Source organism: Cinclus cinclus, chromosome 15 (genome assembly GCF_963662255.1).
Source record: "Cinclus cinclus chromosome 15, bCinCin1.1, whole genome shotgun sequence".
Lineage (NCBI taxonomy): Eukaryota > Metazoa > Chordata > Aves > Passeriformes > Cinclidae > Cinclus > Cinclus cinclus.
In genome coordinates, this window is record NC_085060.1 from 9630526 (window position 1) to 9650541 (window position 20016).

The 20016-nt window shown below is 39.5% G+C and overlaps 1 protein-coding gene across 1 annotated transcript; it reads right to left on the reverse strand.

Annotated features, from left to right (window-relative positions):
* Positions 1-738: 738 nt before the first annotated feature.
* Positions 739-19190, reverse strand: RADX (RPA1 related single stranded DNA binding protein, X-linked). The gene is given in 15 exon segments (XM_062502907.1): positions 739-1510; positions 1801-1983; positions 3176-3469; positions 3922-4001; positions 8642-8710; positions 9796-9989; positions 10426-10586; positions 11078-11245; positions 11783-11890; positions 13017-13139; positions 13234-13325; positions 13457-13565; positions 16171-16363; positions 17094-17236; positions 18545-19190. Coding segments are annotated over 15 exon segments (2709 nt in total). The 3' UTR covers positions 739-1364.
* Positions 19191-20016: the final 826 nt, after the last annotated feature.

Genomic DNA, 20016 nt, shown 5'->3' on the forward strand with positions numbered 1-20016 from the left:
TCTGTCAAATTACCATTTACTGAAGATAGGCTGAAGACTTTAAGCATTTGAGGACAAAGTCCACTGCCCCCAGGGCAGGCAAGTGAGCTACTAGTGGAAAGAGGTAATCTCCAATTACCAACAGGCTGCTAAAATGTGCCTAAGAATATACCTGTTCCTATGAATTAACTCTTGACTCTTTGGTCAATAATGGTACAATTTACCTGGCAAGTCTCCATAATTCTTTTTTCTCAAAGAATTGAATTGAGAGCAGCATTTCAAATGGACAAGTAGTCAAATTGCAATGAGCTCCTGCTTGAAAATAATTTTGTAAGAATCCAGTTCTTTAAGTGATTTGAGGCTATTTAACACGGGAAAATGTGATGAAAAATGAAAATGTGCTACTTGATTCTGGACCAGCAGGAGCCAGTTGCTCCTTTGTGCAGGCAAAAAGTTGGCAGAATTTTCCCCATCTTCTGCTCTTGTGGAAGTAGCAGCTTTTCATAGGAGCTGAACTCCTTCATATACTGAGAAAACATCTAATAATGATGTGACAAACTGTATATCCTGACATAATTAGCACTTCTTAAAGACAGTTTTTCTCTTGCAAAGCTAGAAGCAAGTTCCAATAAAAAATGTCTTTAAAAAAATACGTCATTACTCTTATCAATGAATAAAATATGTAAAAAATTTTGGATGCTATGCTCACTACCTTACACTCTAGGTACAAAAGCAGACATATAAAAACATAGCACCTGACCTTGCTCAGGTGAAAAGAATTGAAAGTGGGTTCCTGGATCATAGTACTAAAGGCACCATGGTATTTAATCCCTTTCACAGTAAGCTTCAAGCCTAAAGAGCAGTTAGGCTGCCTCTAGTAGCTTTCACTAAAAACATCACTACAGAACATCAAAATTCTAATTCTCAAAATTATTCTAATTTCCAGCCTGAATTTTTATCACAGCTCATTAATTATTTTGCAAACACAGCCTTAAATATTAGGAAAGCTTGTCTCTCTTCTCAGTTCTCACCCAGATATATACATTTCCTGTGTATGTCTGTGTACGGGCAAAGAAAGACAGCTGACAACTACTTTTACTCCTTTGTATCCTGCCAAATGATCAGCTCACTGTACTGCTTTATTCATCCTTCTTGAACATAAGCAACCAAGACATTGTCTAATCTGTTTCAAGACTGAAAAATAAAGGCAACAATTGTCCATCCCAGTTACAAGCATGACCATTACAACTGCCCTAAGAATCATGATTTTATATTTGTGTCCGCTAGTTCTAGAAAAGTGCAATGTGTAGAGGGTGCAATTCAAGTTACAGCAATTTTATTTCCCTCCTTTTGAACAATATACATTTGAAAATTAAGTTATTAAATTACACTGGATCCAGCACACCTGGTTCCACTGTCTTGTAGATTTTGCTCAGAAAGACTTCCACCTTATCATCACCCAAGTGACAGATGTCCAAGATGCAGATAACATGCTTGCCATCGAGCTCCTTCGCTGCTTTTACAATTTCGTCTGGAAGTTAAGGAAAGGTGGTTTTAAAAGGTATTTGCTGTATACTCTGTACACAATAGAAGGGTGTACAGAATTGATAATGTTTTCCATACAGTAATGCATATATGTCCAACCTTCTTTCAACAAAAAAAACTTATTTCTAAATTTCATCACTAGAAATGAGAGAATCAGAATTAGACATGAGTGTGTAGTTTGACCTACACCACAAATTTCTACAGAGGATTAAGTCTTGCACTGAAAGATAAACCAAGACATGATAAATGAGTAATGTCAGTGAAGGGCAGTCTCACCTGAAAGAGGAAACATGTCATGAAGCCTCCCACTGCTGGTGGCCTTCTGATGGCATGCAGAGATACTACTCATACAAGACAATAATGTATCATTCTGAATGTCTTCTAGTTGAAATAAGTGGGGATTGTCAGGGCAAAACAGCGGAAGAAAAGCAACATCTATTGCTATGTCATGATTTATACCTGTTGAAGAAAAATATATTATCAGAAAACTTCATATTCAGCCTATCAGCAACTTTGTGCATCACTTCTTTTTTTCTTTTTTACCAAACAATTGCACTGGTTTTTATTTATGTGTTTTTTGTCCTTTAGTTAATAACTAATGTCTAAAAATGTATTTCTGTACAGGATTATACACAAGCAGATTCAAATTGATATGATGCTATGAAACACTATGGTTTAAGGCTACCAATGCTGATAGTTCAGAAAACATTAAATCTTGGAAGCCATTTCATCCTCCTTTCAACATTATCTGCAAAGGCAGACAAATTAACTTTACAACCAGTAAATTGCACAAGGCAGTGCTGCTTTCATCTTCAGTATTGTATTGTCATTCCCAGGATTCTAATGACTTCAAATATTCAAACAGCTTCTCCACAAATCTCCCTTAGCAAATAATGAAAACTTTCAAGTTATGAGAACCTAACAAGAACATTGTTAAGGAAGGCAATTTCTGTCTCTTTTTAATGGGAAAAAACCCCCAAACTTAATAACCCTCAATAAAATTAGCAAACAGATACACATCAACTTGCATATTTATATTTAAATAAATAAAAATCAATCAACTCACACTTCATGTTAACCAGAAGCAGCATGGAGCAGTTAATGAGTATGGCTAAAATACAGCCTTTCCTTTTCTGCCATGGAAAGAAGGCACTTTAGGAGCAACAGTACGAAAAAAGCAACTCAATGAGAATAATGCTGAAAAGAAGCATTTATAGTTGTCTTTTTCCTTTTAAGAACACTAACTTGTTTCTGATAAACACCTCTCCAGCAGAAAGTCAGCTGACAAGTGTAACTGAATAATTTGACTGATTACATCAGGTTGAAATAGTAAACAGGACCTACTTCTAACAGAAATAATTAAAAGTTTAAGGACTACACACATTCTTCAAATAACATTTCTAAGACTATACCAAAAACTGAAATGATATGAAAAATGATACTGGAAACAAGATATTCAGGCATTTCACTGAAAGGTATGTTTAATGAGAATAAAAACTACCCTAAATGAGGACTCTAACAAAAATCTAAAATAATTTTTCAAACCTCAGGAAATACTCAGAATCAACTGGTTCCTTTAGAGAAATCCATTCATTTTCTGATGAACTTACACTGCTCTTGTTTAACCTTTTTTACAATGCAAGCTACTTACCCAGAACTGTCACTTCGTAATACCCAAGGCCATTAGCACTTTTAAACTCATTGATGTTTTTATCTGTCCTGGCTTCTACTGGCTGGTGCACTGCTGCATGAAGGTTGTACTGTTGCATAAGTAAGTCTTTGTGCACGTAATCAAATTTACATGGGATACTTTCTGGGAAAATTTTGCTGTGATGAAAATAATTCATTAACTTGTCTTTCACTTGCGCCCACAGGTCACTCTGCCAGGAATCACAAGTTCTTCCAGTCTCTTCAGTTTCAGGTGTATTGCTCACTTCCTCTTGATCTATTATAAGCACAGAAAACATTTAGTTGCTTATATACTCATATAATTCTATCACTCCTCTGTTAAATAATTTTCATTAGAACATTTCTATTATGAAGACAAGGCAGAAATTAAAAGGGCCAAGAGAAAATGTGAGGTCTTATGCTATAAAGTGCTTCTGAGATACTAAACTGACTTAAAACTTGTATAAGGATACACTGAGAATTCATTGCCCATAATGGGAAACAACCCAGTGCTGTCCTTTCAATCATCCCTTAGAACACAGCAGGGAACAGAGTAGAATTACACTGATGCATTGCAACAGTGGTTCCCCAAAGGCTGATGCAGCCAGATGTACAGAGAAACTATCTTAACAAAGGTTATAAGGATATTTTTGTTGCCTGGTTTGGACCTGAAGAAAAGAACTAGTCTTAAGCCTCCTAAGGTTAATATCACAACTATTTTCAACATACCTGTGCAGTGCTGCAAACTGTCTGACACAGACTGTCCATTTTTATCTTGCACAGAATATCCATGTTGATATTCATCTAAGCTATAAAAAGAAAATTATAGTGTATATACATACATACATATTTATTTATCTTAAACCTAGTTAATCTCAAACTCTATGCAGCAAAAGACAGACTTCTAGAGATAAATGATACAAACTCACGTGAATGAGCTGATTCCTTATCGTGAGAGTTGTATACAGCAGCTTGACATAACGAGACTCCCTGTGCTCCGCAAATCAGCTTAGCAGAGCTCAGGACTAGCCCTGCCTGATTCCTGGCTTTGGGGAAGGGATGGGGAAGGGTTTTACACTCACAGCCCGGTGTCTGTTGCCCTCTACCGGCACCTGGCAGAAATACCACGTGTGACACGGCCAAAACATCCCAGGTGACCAACAGGTGACTCGAACGCAAAAACGCGGTGTTCAGCATGCAGCTGCACTGTCCTATAATCCCCTTCAGCACTCAGAAACACAGCACGAACGCAGCCATGTCACCACTTGGGAATCCAAAATGACAGAAATGCCAAATCTCTCTTTTCCTGCGGACATACCGTCCTGTTGCCACGATCAGTTCAATGAAGCAAACCAGGTATGTGTTAGACTTTCTTTTTTTAACCATAAAGTTTTGAATTGATGGTAAAAAACTCTTCTTTATCAATCTCTAATAAATTACCTAGGATATTATGCAGGAGAAAAACATAAGAGGCACTCTGCAAGCAAACATGGTAAAATTAGCTGTTAGGCCCATTTATTCCTTTCTTCTTTGATCCATTCCTCTTATTAGAATAAAACTCACCACGATGTCTGAAAAAACTTAGGGCAAGGACTATCTTAATTATCTTGCATCGCATACAACTGCAACAGGTAAGACTTTGTTAAGGTTCCATTAAAATTCCAAACCATCAAAGTAGTTAATAATAACCACAAGATACAGACAGTAAAAATGGAATCAAAGATGAACATGCTGTTTAGTGGACCTATTGTATTTCTTAAGGATTCGCAGGTTCAAAAGAAAAATCTATTTCATACTAGGGTGTATCTTGAAAATTTCATGTCAACATTTTGCAACAAATGGGAAGTATCTAAAATAGTATCTAGGGAAAAGATAAAAGGAAATGCACTGTGGGTTTTGATTATGAAAGTATGTTTTAAGAAATGCACTCCCACGATGGATGTATCACCACTGAAGTGACCTCCCCTCCTTGTGATGTCCAAATCTAAGCACAAAAGAATCCTCACTTAAGCAATGCGACCTGTGCAATTACTGCCCACAAAATTAATTTTCACTTTTGAGATTTGGACCTGCCAAACAAAAGATGAAACCCCATCATATTGTTAAGAAAGGCTTGCTCAGAAATGTGTCAAGTCAGATACAAGCCAAGTCTTCTCCCCATTAAAGCAGAGGATTAAACCAAGTCATACTGCTGACAAGTGGGTATCCTGGAAAGTGGATATCATGGGGTTCTTTCTTCTAAAATTGTCTAGATTTAGAAGTGAATAGGCTCTGATTTAAACCAAGTAGAGCCTCAGAAAAACATGAAAAAAATTTGTCGCTATTTTCCTCCACTTCTCTCACGGACCTGTAGCTGGGATAATTTCTACCTGCCCAACACATTATTCCTCCAGGCCTGCTTTGTGCTGGATGTGTGCTGGACTTGAGCTAGGCTTGTAAGGGAACCTGCTTGTCTCTACACACAGTCCAGGTGCTTCTTTGTGAACCACTATGTCTGCAACGCACCTGAGGCCACCCAAATCCTTCCACTTACTACTGCAGGCTGCTCCTGCTGCTGTACACCAAAACACCCACAGCCCATTTTACCCATACCAGCTTTAGGAGAACTCGTGCCCTGCCAGATTTGCTGTTTCTAGCCTGCACTCTGAAGGCCCTCCCTTTTCACAGATGCCCACTTGCAAAAAAGCCTTTATTCACTATTTTCAGATGCACTGATATTCAACTTCTCAGTAATTTTAAAGTATTGTCATCTAAAATAACATCAATCAAAATATATGGCAGATCAGTATTTTCAGAAACTACTGGGAAAATAAGCATATCTCATGCTTCACACCTATTTCCTAAGCACTGGGACTAAATGTAATAAGTGAAATTAAGAGAGAAAATAGTTAAAACTCACAGCTACGCCCACACAATACAAGGAAGTAAAGTGCCTCAAAACAACACAACAAAACATCCCACTCGCTGATAAAACTGGTAAAACTAATTTTATAGACTGGTTTGAAATGAATTAACTGTTCTGACACCATCGTGGTAAACACATCTACCACAGCAAGTAACAGAGAGACCAAACAGCCTTTTATGACAACTTAAGTCTACACAAACTGATTTTTGATATCTAGTAATTTCTCCCCAACACATTCTGATTTATGTGAAAAAGGGCTGTGAAGGAATCATCACATTCTGTGAAACTTTCAGTCACACAAACCTCAAGATAAATTTCCCTCTATCACAGAGTGCCCATTCCCTAGATGCCACATCCGTGGGAAGGAAAAAGGACAAAAGGGTCTATGTGACAAAAAAAAAATACAGAAGTGAAACTGCAAGGACAGAGGCATGCAAACAAGTTCATTTCAAGCAGTGGGAGTATGTAGTGCAGCAGCAATGCCATGGTCACATGCTAAATTTACAAAGATTAAAATTCCATTAAAACTACTGTGGTTTTTTTCGCTTCCAAGTAAAAATAACCCTTTCTGAAATTCCTGATCTTTCCCCATTGACAGTCACTTCATTCTCTATAAATTAAATTACTTTGGAGTACATTAAATGCTTAAAAGTACCATTTCATGAAAGATCTTTACTAGCAAGGATATAAATATCAACAATAATACTAAATATACCCAGTTTCCTCGTTCTTTCTGAAATCCTTAATAGTCAGGTAAACGACCTCAGAAATGCAGGAACTGTGGCTGTCAATACAAAGACTCAAAATAAGCTCTTACTGCTTAAAAAACCCAAAAATACAACCATGTGCTGAAAATGACATTAAAATAAACTTGATGCAGAATAGTTTAAGGCAGAATATGTACTTTAAAAACATATCTCTACTGTTGAACTCAATGATCCTTGTGGGCCCCTTCCAACTCAGAATATTCTGTGAAATATGTGAAGTTTGTTAAAACTAATGTTGCTATTTCATCAACATAATAAAGTATTTCAGTGAGAGCTGACATTCTGCTACATCAAAGGAACAGAAAACAATGCAACTTTAAAGTATGTCAGCTAACTTTCTATTTTTCTTTGGCAATTTGGAGAATTCAGCACAATTCTATAGTTAGTTACAGAAATACACAAATTACCTTTGAATTATACAGAGTGAAACAGCTTTCCATAATCCAACACAGACTTTCTCCTCCTTTAGCTGGGGTTCTAGCACTAATGGCATAGAGTGGACACACAGGTAGCAAGGAGAGTAGCAGATTGAGAAAAGCAGAGAACAAAGTAAACATGCCTTAACTTCTGGCTTCACCTATAAGAAATGGGGAGAAGACATTCTTCCCATCCTCCCCCCCACCCTGGAAAAATTGGAACATTTCTCAGCAAACAGAAGAAAACAGGATTCCTTACAGTCAAGGAAAACCTGATTTTTCTATGGGTTTGTACCACAAGTTCCTGCAAACTCCTGCACCACCTGCAGAACTGTGACCTTAAAGCCAGGTGATGTTTTTAATGAACCAGCTGCAAAGTCGGGTAGCCATTTCTCCTAGAAAATGCAGTTCTACTAAAAGGACTAGGAAACAACAGACATGGGTTCACAAGAGCCTCATTTATCCCAGAGAAAAAAGCTGTTACAAATTAGCTTCCAATAAACGTGTTTCAAGAAAATAGGCATGATTATAGGGGAGCAATACTGACAGAATGGTCAACTACTTTGATCAGCTCCCTCATATCCACTGTTGCCCTATTTCTAGAACCATGATTCTTGGGTTTAGGGGGGAAAAGAAAGACATGCTAAAGGCAGACCAAAAAGGCAACTAAGCCATATATGTAGTCATGACACAAATCCAGATCACTGCCAAAATACACAAACATCCTGAATTACTGACACCAAGAATCAAGTTGCTCATGTTCTGTCTAGAATGAGTGACAAGAATTTATGGCTCTTCAACAAAATGCACAAAGGAAAGTAGCTGGTAGCCCCTAGTTAATGAATAAAAGCACTCATTCAGTTTTCTTAATAATTTCACTTTTGCAGTTATTTCAGTAGGTTCCAGTCTTGACAGGGCTCTGGATTTGAAATTCCTATCTGGAGTTTAAAAAACCTTCTCTGGATCCAAACTGAGTTACATAACAACTGAGTGCAGGGGAGTGAAAGGAGCCAGGGGAGTGGCTTCCCAGGGACAACTATACTTACACCTCTGTAGCAGCAAGAAAAATGCACAGCTCAGCCACCACCAGAAAACCCATTAATTACCATGATGAACCTCTGTTGTTATATATTCCCTTAATAGTAGTAGCAGCAATAGAAAATACTTAATAACACCCTCAAAACTATGTTTCAGATATATTTAGAGATGGTGCAGACAAGTGAATAGAAAACATTAAACTCCACCCTGGTCTGTTCTTTCATTTTAATTCCTTAGAGATTCCTGATCTGTAAAATTTTTGCTGGGAGTATTTTTGTTGGATTATTGCAATTATTCAACACAATTAATTTCCCATGACTTACCCAAGTTTTCTTCTTACAGTCCGTGTAAAATAGGGGTAAGATGATACAGGACTAACAGATGTACCTCCCCTTAAAGTAAGAAATTCACCATTATTTTTCAGTACCTATTTAAATGGAAATTCACAAAGCAAGGGACTTTGATGTTTTTCTTTTAGGCAGAACAAAACTAAAACACTCAAATGCTGGAAGTTGTCATATGGAACAGAATCCAGTATGTTTGCTTTAACACTGCCAAGACAGAACTTCTATTTACCAAGGTTTTCTTAATACTGAATTTTCATTCAATTATATTTTATTATATGTTATTACATATTTATATTTTATTGTTATATAATTATATTTTATTTCATTTCCTCTCAAAATATTCTAAATATCCACTCTCTTTACACATTATGACTTATGAATGTGAAAAGTAAAGAAGAAAACATACCCTTTATAGGATGAGAAATCCACTGCAAAAAAACCAGATGTGACTGGCCTGACTTTTTAAATTTTCCATCTGTCATTGTATACACCAGGCTCTCAATAGTGAGGGTGTGTGAATTAGATTTTACCCAAGTGTTGCAATGAAGGGCAATCTTATGCAAGCAGCTACTTTACTCCTGAATCTAAGACAGTTGTATCAGACAAATTACAAGTTATTTTGAGCCCTTAGGTTAGCACATGACCACCATCTACCTTCCTTTCTCACAGCAAGTTACAGCTACATGCAGTACAACCCATTACCCAGAAATCAAAAATAAGGTGTATTTGAAATTAAGGAACAGGTTTTAAGGAACTGACTCTGCATTTTCAGTCAAGATATCTGATTTCCTCACATCACTGCAACTGTTGTTTGTTCCACAGCTATGTCATTAAACTACATTTGATTCAATTATTAACTATGTTTAATTCAAATTTGTGAGCTTAATAACAAAGTAGTATAAATATGAATCAGAAGAGAGCACTGCAAACCTAGGTTAACTAATCCTCCATTAGCACAAACAGTGTAATTGTCATCACCTGATGCTAGGAAGAATACATAATTACGTTTTAAAGATTCAACTATACAAGCTGTTAAAGCTTTCTTATGTATCTTCTACAGACTGGGCTTCAGCCTAATTTCTGAAAACACTTTTTAGAAGATTCATCACATATTTATGAAGAGAGCTTACTGTTCTGCATCTCTTCTGAATCTGCATGTTGTCTGTCTCTTGACTGAACTCCCTGTTGACAGCAGAGCTTGGTGTTGATGATCCTCAGGAGTGCAGGGTGGCCCCAGAAAAAACATAACTTCTTCATTTTTTCCCTTGTCAACACAGTCTTCTTCGGACACAGAAGAACTTCCATGAGACTGACAAGTATCTTTCTGCAACAACAGTTAATTGTTTAAGACTTTCAATGCACTTAAAGCTATTTCTTCCAACTCAAGAACTTGCAAATTTATGACAGTCACCTTACACTTAGCAGAAATTATCTTCTAATCATATTAATAAGATAAATTCTGTTTAGAAAGTGACAAGTGAACATGCTGCAGCAGTTGCCTCTCCCACACTCCAATTTACACCAGGTTATCAAACTAGTAACTTTAAACAGTTACAAGCTTTACAAAGGACTGCCCAAACAGTTTCATAGAAGCACTGAATCATTGCTTTTTAAAATTTTCCTCTCAAATTAAGAGAGAGGAATAAATTAATTCCTCTCAGATTAAGATACAATGTAATTAGGTTCTGAACTCAAATGCAATTTTTTTCCATTCTTATGACAATCACAGCTGCTTTGATGTTAACACTCACACACTGTACCTGGACGAGTTCCTCTCCTGGGGCTTCTTCAGCTGCATCACTACAGCTGATGCATCTTATGGCACTAATTATTCCCTGAACAGCAATTCTTTTGTGCTCCCTGTAGTGCAGGTCTTCAATCTCCTTCCCTATTTCACCTAAGGGTTTCAAAATTGATTCAACTGCAAAAAAGAAATTTCCAGAATCAAGTTTGAGAGAAATATAATACAAAAAATCTCTGAATACAAGACTCAAAGAAGATTTTTTTTTTTGCTAAATATTAAATTTATTTAAATTTATGATTTTAAAGAATTAAAAATCATTTTATTATTCACATCACATGGAAAAAAAATTAAAACAACCTTTTTAGCTCGTAAGCATCCATTAGTTTGCTATCAGACACTACAATTTCTGTTTCAGGTGAAATCTCCAATTCAACATACCTGCCAAAGTAACTATTTTAAATTTTGATTTAGCAGAATATTCAGAGTAAAACCTCTTGTATATGTGTAGCTCATGTCAGCTTCTACAATTCTCCTGCAGCTAACAGTGCAAGATTTTCTGTGAGGTGAGGATTTAGTCTATGAAACATTTAGTTATGAAAGGGAGTTTATCTTGGAATAAGATTGACTGAAAAAGGCCACCAATCTTAGAGAAATCTGATATATGATACCTTCATTGCTTTTACAATATTTCAAAAAGCTATCGGGAGGTCGTGGAAAAGGGTAATAGCCACCGATGACAGCTTTCTTTATTTGATCAGCTTCACTTTGTGATTTCATCCACTGAATGAAGTTTTTCACTTTGGCATCCTTGGTGTATGGCTGCCCTTTGTGCCACCCTTTTAAAACAAAAATAATCAGGTAACTGAAATTTGTTCTCATTTTGAAACTCCCCTGAATACTACCTAGAAAATACAAATTAAGAAAATCTTGACTGGAGAGTACAAAAGCTGTCTTTTGTGAAGAGTATTTTACAAAATGAATACCTTGAATCCCTTGACTACACTTGCATTTGACACCGAAAGTCAGGTAAATGTTTAATAACAGAAAAACCAAAACAACTAGCAAAAAAGCTCCGAGAAAAGGAAAGTTGGAAGTGTTTTTTGAATGTTTTAAATAAGTGGTAATTGTCATTGCTACCCTATCGAAAGATTAACAGCCTGAAAGAATTAGTAAACATATGTCTTAACCTATAAATACTTTTCATAGAATAAACCCATTTTAAAGCCTCACAAGAATGCTATTTACCTTTTTCTTTTCTGTAATGTTTCATTATTACCTCATCGTCGGCACTGATTATTTTGTTGTAAAATGAAAATACCCTTTCCAAAGAAATAATATGAGAACTACAAAAAACTAGAATTAGCATAAATTACCTGTAATGAATATTTGACTTTCATTTGAAGTTGTAAGGTAAACTGTCCTGGAAGGATTCTCAGTAAGGCCCTGGATCACTCTCATCTGTGTACACACCAAGTATGTCACTGGAGAAAAAAAAAAACTTCATTTTTTTTTTTTCCTGACAGTTCACTGATTTTAGGATGGCAAGACTGACACACACTGGATTAATTTTATTAAGTCCTCTAAACAAGACAATTTAGATTCTTGACCCAACAAATGTTTCATGTATGTTTTGAGTCTGCATTATAAATTGGACATGCATTTAAGTCTTCAATTTAATTTCAGCACAGATATTACAACTAAAATACGAGATACTTCATCGGGTCGGCTATCATTAACACAAATAATACAAATATTGGCATTAGATGCCTGTGCTTCTTAAGGATAAAAAGTATAAAACCACGAGAAATTATGGCATACCACTGCAAAACTTCTAAACAGAGCTCAAACTCACTCTTTTCTTAATATCTCAGTTAAACACTGGAATGTCATTGTTTCCTAGTTCCCCAAAACACTTAAGATGAATGCAGCCATAATTTTAGCAGGACTGTGCAGCTGGTGCTGCATAAAATGATACAAAAAATACATATCAACGCCAACCAGTGCTAAAAAGAGGAGTGCTTGGAGAAGAGAAAGAAGGCAAGAAGAAATATTTAAAGTTCTTTTAAAATCCTTCGTTAAGGATTCCCTAGTTGAAATTTATTACTCTTAGCTCATGTGTGATAACTAATACAGCAGGGTAATGACTGCTGTTTGGGAAAAAACACTGGTTCAAAGAAATGAAGCTTTTCCACTTTCACCTTTCTCTTCATTCAATCCTTGTAAATTAATCCTGTCTATAAAGCAAACAGGTGTTTATAGGTCAAGAGGAGCAAGAGATTTGACCATCTGCTGTCTTTAATTGCCTCTGATGCAAGAGATGTTGCCACGGTGCTTCTTAACAGAAGAAAATGAAGGAAGATCAGAGGAGTCCCAGGCCCAGCTGTCCATCTAATTGTTTACACTAACTGACAGGGCAATTTGTATGGGTTTCAAATATATAAACTATCTTCTACTCTTAAATTTTAATTTCTGATCAACTACCTTCTGCTTGAGGAGCTAAATCATGGCATTTTTTTTTATTCAGTGGTAACTAATCTCAGAAGCAGAAATTTGCAATGAACTAGGAAAAACATTATAAATTATTAAGTATCATAGAGAGATGAATACTTGGATGAAGACGCTCAAACACATCTGGCTGAGAAGTTGCAAACAATTCCAGTATGAACGGTTGGTCTGAGGTCCCATCAATGGCATGTGCCCAACGATAGAGCCAGAAGTCTTCACTGTGTTCTGTATAAACAAATATTAAGAAAAACGTACAAGCATTTACTTGGAAATTTAGAAACTGTTTGGTCAATTCTGAAAATCGTATTTATAGAAAAACCTCTTTTTCTGGCTCGCTCAGCCCTTCCTACAAACGTCACAAGACCAATAACATCACAGGAATGATTGTGCGGTAAGTCATCCAGTTCTGATCTAAAAGCAAAATAGAAGAAAGCTGGGTAAGCTCTCCCAGAAATTTTGGAGAAAAGCATTTCCAATTAACATCCACTGTAAGATAGTGTAACTTAAATTCCAGCTTGATAACTAACAAAATTCTATTTTACCTTGTGATAAACCTATATTTAACTTCAGGTAATCCCCATTCTGGCTTAACCATTTCTTCTGGAATAATACTTATTTCAGTAGGAGGATCTCGAACATTAAGGCTAATTTCTGAAAAAGAAAAAAAAAGTAGTATTTATGGTATGAACATAAATTATCATATAATAATAATAATAATATTAAAAAGTAATGACCCATAAAGAAACCAGGGTAAAGTTTCTTAAATATTCCAGCTTTGTGAAATTATTAATAAATTTCTCTGAGTTCAGGTTTTCATCAAAATAAAGTAAGGAATTCAGGTACAACACAGTAATCTTATAATCTGAGTAATATTAAATTTTCCAACTTCCTTCAAGAGCCAACTAGTCCAATCCAGCCAGTATTTTAACAGAACTAATCCAACCATACTGATTCAATACAAAGTACTTCTTACACTAGCTTTGCTGTCAGATGTCAGCAAGGTCTGAAACTGATGTGCAGACAACAAAGTAAAACAGAACTAGCACCTGAGAATTTTCCTATTTGATGCCAGTTCAAGTAATTATTAATTAGAAATACACCATAGCCATGGAGGAAAACAAAAAGTCTTCTCATGCCTATTCTATAACACCTGAAAATTTTGATTTATTAATCAGACTGTTTAGATGATAAATGACAAACATGATGGTGCACTGGGGAAAGCACGTTTTCTTCAACCACATTAAAAAATACAGGAAGAATGGCTTTAGCTTCTAGAATACACAAAGCAGTACACAGGACAAATCTTGCTGGTATGTAAAAGATTCTGATGAAGTTTCTTGAGTTTGAGTAAGGGGTTATTCAAATAATGCACCCAGAAAAGTAATGAATTAGATACAAATAATGCATACAACTGTTCACATAATTATATCTGGTGCCTTGCCCTGGCAGTGCAACATTTAGGAAGAAATTCTACTTCAAGTCAGGTCCTCTATTTAGGAGTATTCTCTAGGCTTCTGCTTTCTAGAAATGTATTTAGAGGACAATTGGGGTTTTGCATATGGTCTTTTAGGACAGTGGTGCTGAGAGAACTCCTGAAACAAAACTTTCCCACGTATCAAAATTATTTCTCAATTGTTTCATTACTTTGAGATTAGATGAAAGTCTCACATTCAGGTCAGGCTTATACCCTGGGATGAGTCAGGACCTAAGGTCAGTCCAGACTGTCATCAGCACCACACAAATTCAGTGATGTGTGGAACTGAAATGCAGGCACTGCCTGGCAGTGGAATTCAAGGCATTGGTACTAACCAAGCTCCAAAGGTTTGAGGTTATGAAATGGCACCTCTCAGCAAGTGGCACAATGCTGCAGCTGCAAACAGGGGCCAGCAATTCATATTAATACAAAATTCTAAGCTTGGTGTAAAGAAATGAGATTCTGTACATACTTTTGTATGAACCAAAGATTTACAGTTTCTGCAATTTATCTCTGCACCAAGGTACTTTCCTATGGAGTGACTTCTAGTTCTTCCATTACACAGCTATAACCCTTTACAGCCCATTTTGAGCTGGCCATTTTGATCTCTATGTTCCCACTTCTACCCAATGATGCTTGTAAGAAATCAGAAGGGCAGAGTGAATAAATAAGGCCATAAAAATGCAGCGATATTTTCCCATATGAAAAATCACCTCAGATGGTGTATTTTATACTGTCTTTGCACAGACAGGTTTTTTGGCAATTATATTTGTTTTCAGGGCTGGCTTGTAATTGTCATCACCTTCCCTCGCAAACTTCTATTCCTGGCTAAACATTTCTATCTCCTGCAAAGTCATCACAAATGCTTCAGATATTGAGATCTATTTATCAGTCAGGAAATATATTGCTTCTGGCAGTAAAATCATTGCTTATTTTTGTGCACTGTAGCAGCTACATTAGGAAAATACCATTGTCAATAAGTTATACATACATCAACCTTCACCAACAAACATTTTGTTTCAATAAGTTATTTGAATTTTCTGAATGTTGGCTGTCATTTTGTTCTGACTGTAAAAGCACAAGATTGGAAAGAGTTCATGTAGAGTGAAGTAGGAGAGAAAACAACCCCAAGGTTGATCAATCCAGTTTGAAAAGGCCATTTACTGTTATATTGCAGGACTTGTATTTTTGTGGTATAGCTCCTTTGAGTATCTGCTACACTAAACAACTGGCAAGTAAGAAAATGCTTTTTCATAGCCAAGGAATAGTCTTCATACACTCCCCCTGTGATGCTCTTTCAGCACAAAGAAGTCATCAATGCAACTTTTTGTTCTGCACAGCTGTGCAGATACTCTGGGCCTTGACAGTATACACTAAAATCTAAAGCCAGATGAGGTGATAATGCCCTTCAGTGACCTGGAAAAATGTGTGAGCAGTGTACAAGTGATATGCGTATCATTAAGCAGGAAGCAGAATCAGATTAAAATTCATTACCAGAGGGCTATCTTTATAATCTCAGTTTCTGGTATCAGGGATTCCTTTTCTATTTCCTTATTTCTTAAATAAAGGTTTTAACTAATTTTGGCAGTAAACTTCATAGACATGATTCAATATAAACAGCAAGAACCCGGATGCTCAGACACCTTGCAGAGGTACTAATTTAAGGATTTATATATTATCAATTAATCTTAGCAACAGATCACTTTATATTTTATTTCTATGGAGAGCTACTTTACACAGCTGTATTTAATTGATTCAGAATAGGTATCTGCAATACTTAACCAATTGTAGCAAATCTCTTCATCTGTGAATCCCCTGGGGTGGGGTGTGTTTTAAACGGGTAACTGGTTTTGATGGCGTACTTGGCAAGGAGGAGCACTGTGCCAACCTTCATACTGTGATACCATTCAGGGCACAGAGAATTCCACAAAACCATTGACATCATGCCCGAGCCATCAGCAACTTCAAAGTAAGCCTGAAGAAAAAAGAGACAATATACAGTCATCTTTTACTTATTATCATTCTGGTATGTATTTATTTTGGATAATGCACCAGATGCTTGACTCATAAACGATTTCTCTATTACAAATGGATATAAAGGATATTCCAGAACTTGTACTGAATACTAGAACAGAAAAAAAAAATCCCCAATTTTTAAACTGGGCAAATGCTGAATCTGCAACTGAGCAGATCACTGAGCAGTAAAAAAAGATTTTTAAACTAACCCACCACACCTCCAGTCTCCTTTTCCAAGAAGTTCAACACATAACTATCACAAGTTAAATGTGTTAGAAAAATCATTAAGAATTTTAAAATAAAATAATATATCTGAAAGTCACCAGATGAGAGAATCAGGGCCTAGAAATAATTGATTTTTTTTTTTTTTGACAGGACATACTAACTACAACTTTCAAAGCAGAGACCAGAAATGTTAAGGCTGTTAAACTAACACCTTGAAGTATCTTTTTCTTCACAAAAAGCTGAAATGAACTGTAGTAACTGAAATGCATCCATTAAAGTTTGAACACATATGATCACAAAATCCAGCATTTCCTGCTTTAGAGTGCTCAGTATTTTTGTAAAGAGAGCATTTTCCATATAAAATAGCTATGAAATAACTTTATGTGATTACTATACGGGGAAAAATTATTTTCAAATATCCTACAGCAATTTGAGTGTTAACCTATGCATTTATCCCTCTTTACCTGATAAGGCATATCCATTTTTTTCTCTGGTTTTCCATAGTACCTTAGTCTAGATTTGTGCAGGATTCTCACAAGAAGTGGATGGAAATGCACTCTGCTTCTCCACGTCATTTCCAGATGACCAAGATTAGTCAGTTTGGAGACTAAGATTAAGGGGAGGGGAAAAGAGAAGACCGAAAAAGAGCATTCATGTTTGAACATGTTTTCAGGAGTAAAGTGCCAGGATGTCACATGTATTTTATTAATGTTTCTAACATCTAAAAAGGCTCATCTGCTGATATCATTCACCAATAAATTCTGTTATGAATTATCTGCACACAGCATAGTTTTGCCTTTTTTTTAAATTGAGAATGATGACATATTTTAAATTACACAGAAGTAATGTCAGATGAGCAGAAGGGCTATTACAAAAAGCACAGGTGTGAACCTACAAGGGCATCACACTCATGCAGAAGTCCTGTCACACCTCTCTCTCTCCTCACTAGCCCCTCAACACTGACCACATTTTGGGTGGCAGCTTTTCAGTGTGAGCATCCTGCCCCACAGACCAGACACATGACTGCTACTGCACCCAGTGTTTGTGACACCTCAAAAGACTGGGCACAAGCACCACAGCTACATCTTTTCAACCAATGCCTGTAGAGTTAAAAAAACTCTTGAAAAGCAAGAGAATCACAGAAGGGCATGGGTTCAAAGGGGTCATTTCGTTCCAGCACTCTGCCGTGGGAGGGACGTGCTGCACCAGATCAGGTTGCTCAGAGCCCCATCCAAGCCGGTCTTAAACACTTCCAGGGATGGAGCACCCTTAAGTTGGCAGCTCTGAGCAATCTGTGCCAATGCCTCACATCCTCCCAGGAAAGAGGTTTTTCCCACAGGAGCAGATGAACTGTGACACAGGTGGCACATTCCCAGTTGGGGCCAAACACAGCTGGAGGATACCAGGGAGCTCAGTCTAGCTGCACAAGCAATTAAAGAATCAATTAGGTCGGAAAAGTCCCCTAAAATCATCGAGTCCAACCTATGACCAAACACCACCCTATCAGCCAGGCCGTGGCACCAAGTGCCACACCCAGTCTCGTCTTCAGCATCTCCGGTGACGGCACTCCATCACCTCCCCCGGGCTGCCCGTTCAAATCACCCTTTCTGCGAAGCAATTCTTCCTAATGCGCAAACTAAACCCGCACTGAAGATGGTCTTGTACTGCCGCTGGTCGCCTGGGAGAAGAGCCCGACCCCCAGCTGGCTGCACCCTCCTGTCAGTGACTGCAGAGAGCGAAAAGGTCCTCCCCGAGCCTGCTCCAGGCAGAGCCCCCCAAGCTCCCTCAGCCGCCCCACAGGAGCCGCGCTCCCGACCCTTCCCCAGCTCCCAGCAAACAACGGCACCGCCCCTCGCTCCGGGTGTCCCGGAGCGCCTCAGGGCGTCCCTCCCGCAGCCGCCTCCTCCGGGCTTACCGTCCACATCCACCCGCACCGGGGGCCTGTCCGGTACCCACACGTCTCCATAGGGATCCTCGTTGTTCCAGAGCGGCAGGTAGTGCCTATTGTCCCCGCGGAGGGGCTGGAGCGGGCGGTGCCCGTCGGGCGGGCCGTCCGCGGAGGCGGCGGCGGTGCCGGCCGCCCGCTCCAGCCCCTCCAGGCAGAGGAAGCCGCGGTTCAGGCGCTTCTCGTCGTAGCGGTACGAGCAGCGCGTGAGGCGGAGGCGCGTGCCCGCCCGCAGCCGCGCGCGCTGCACGAGCCCGTTGAGGCGCGGGGCGAGGTGGCAGCGGTGCCGGCGCGCGCCGTCCGCGAGCGTCACGTCGTACCAGTACTGGTGAGGGGCGGCGGGCGGCGCCTGCGCCAGGTACCGCTCCACCGCCACCACCGTCACGGCCGGCGGCTCCGCGGGCGCCGCGCTCAGCTGCGAGGAGCCCCGCACCTCCTCAAACACCCTCTGCAGACAGAAGGCCCCGCCGCCCTCCGCCGAGGCAGCCGCCCACCTCTCCTCGGCGCGTTCCGGGGTAGGGTCCTGCATGACAGCGTCCTGGCCGCCCGTCCCGGGCGAGAGGCGCGGCCCGGGGCGCTACCGGGGCCGGCGGCGGCCGCGGGGTCCCGCTGTCATGGCCGAGCAGGGGCGCCGCCCCCATGGCGCGCGCGCGGGGGGCGGGGCGGGTGCGCGCGCGCCGTTCAAACCGCCAACGGCCGGGGCGGGGGCGGGGACAGCGGGACGGGAGGGAGGGAGAGAGAGAGAGAAAACAGCGGAACCGGAGGGAAAACAGCGGGACGGGAGAGAGAGAGAGAGAAAACAGCGGGACGGGAGGGAGAGAGAGAGAGAGAGAGAACGGCGGGACGGGAGAGAAAACAGCGGGACGGGAGGGGGAGAGGGAGAGGGAGAGAGAGAACGGCGGGACGGGAGAGAAAACAGCGGCCGGATAGTCGCTGCACAGCCGCTGCTGCCGGGAGCAGGGGTGAAGCTGGGCCCGGGGAGGAGGTGCGAGAAGCGGCCGCGGGGTCGCCGGCGAGGAGCGGTCGGGTGGAAGCGGCGGGCGGCCCCGGGTGTGTTGCTCCGCTAGGCCCGGCCGCTCCCGTGCCGGCTCGGCGGTGCCCGGGAGCTCAGGTGACACCAGCGCTCCGTCGGCGGGACAGATGCTCTGAGCAGCGAGCAGCGCCTTGGTTCTGCTGCACCTGTTCCTGGTTCCGTTTAAGTGGATGTACAGCACCCGTCATTGCTTCTTCTTTACCGTGACTGTGTTCCTAGTTGGGACAGTCTTGTGACCGCGTCTGATACTGTATTTGCCTTTTACATAGCTGCAGCGTGGGAGTAATCGTAATAATTTTGCCACTAAAACAAGTATCAGTCATTGAAACTGAATCTTGTTTCTTCCTCCCATCTTCAGAAGAAATTCTTACTAGTGGTTCCTTAGTGTGACATTTGTATTATTGATTCT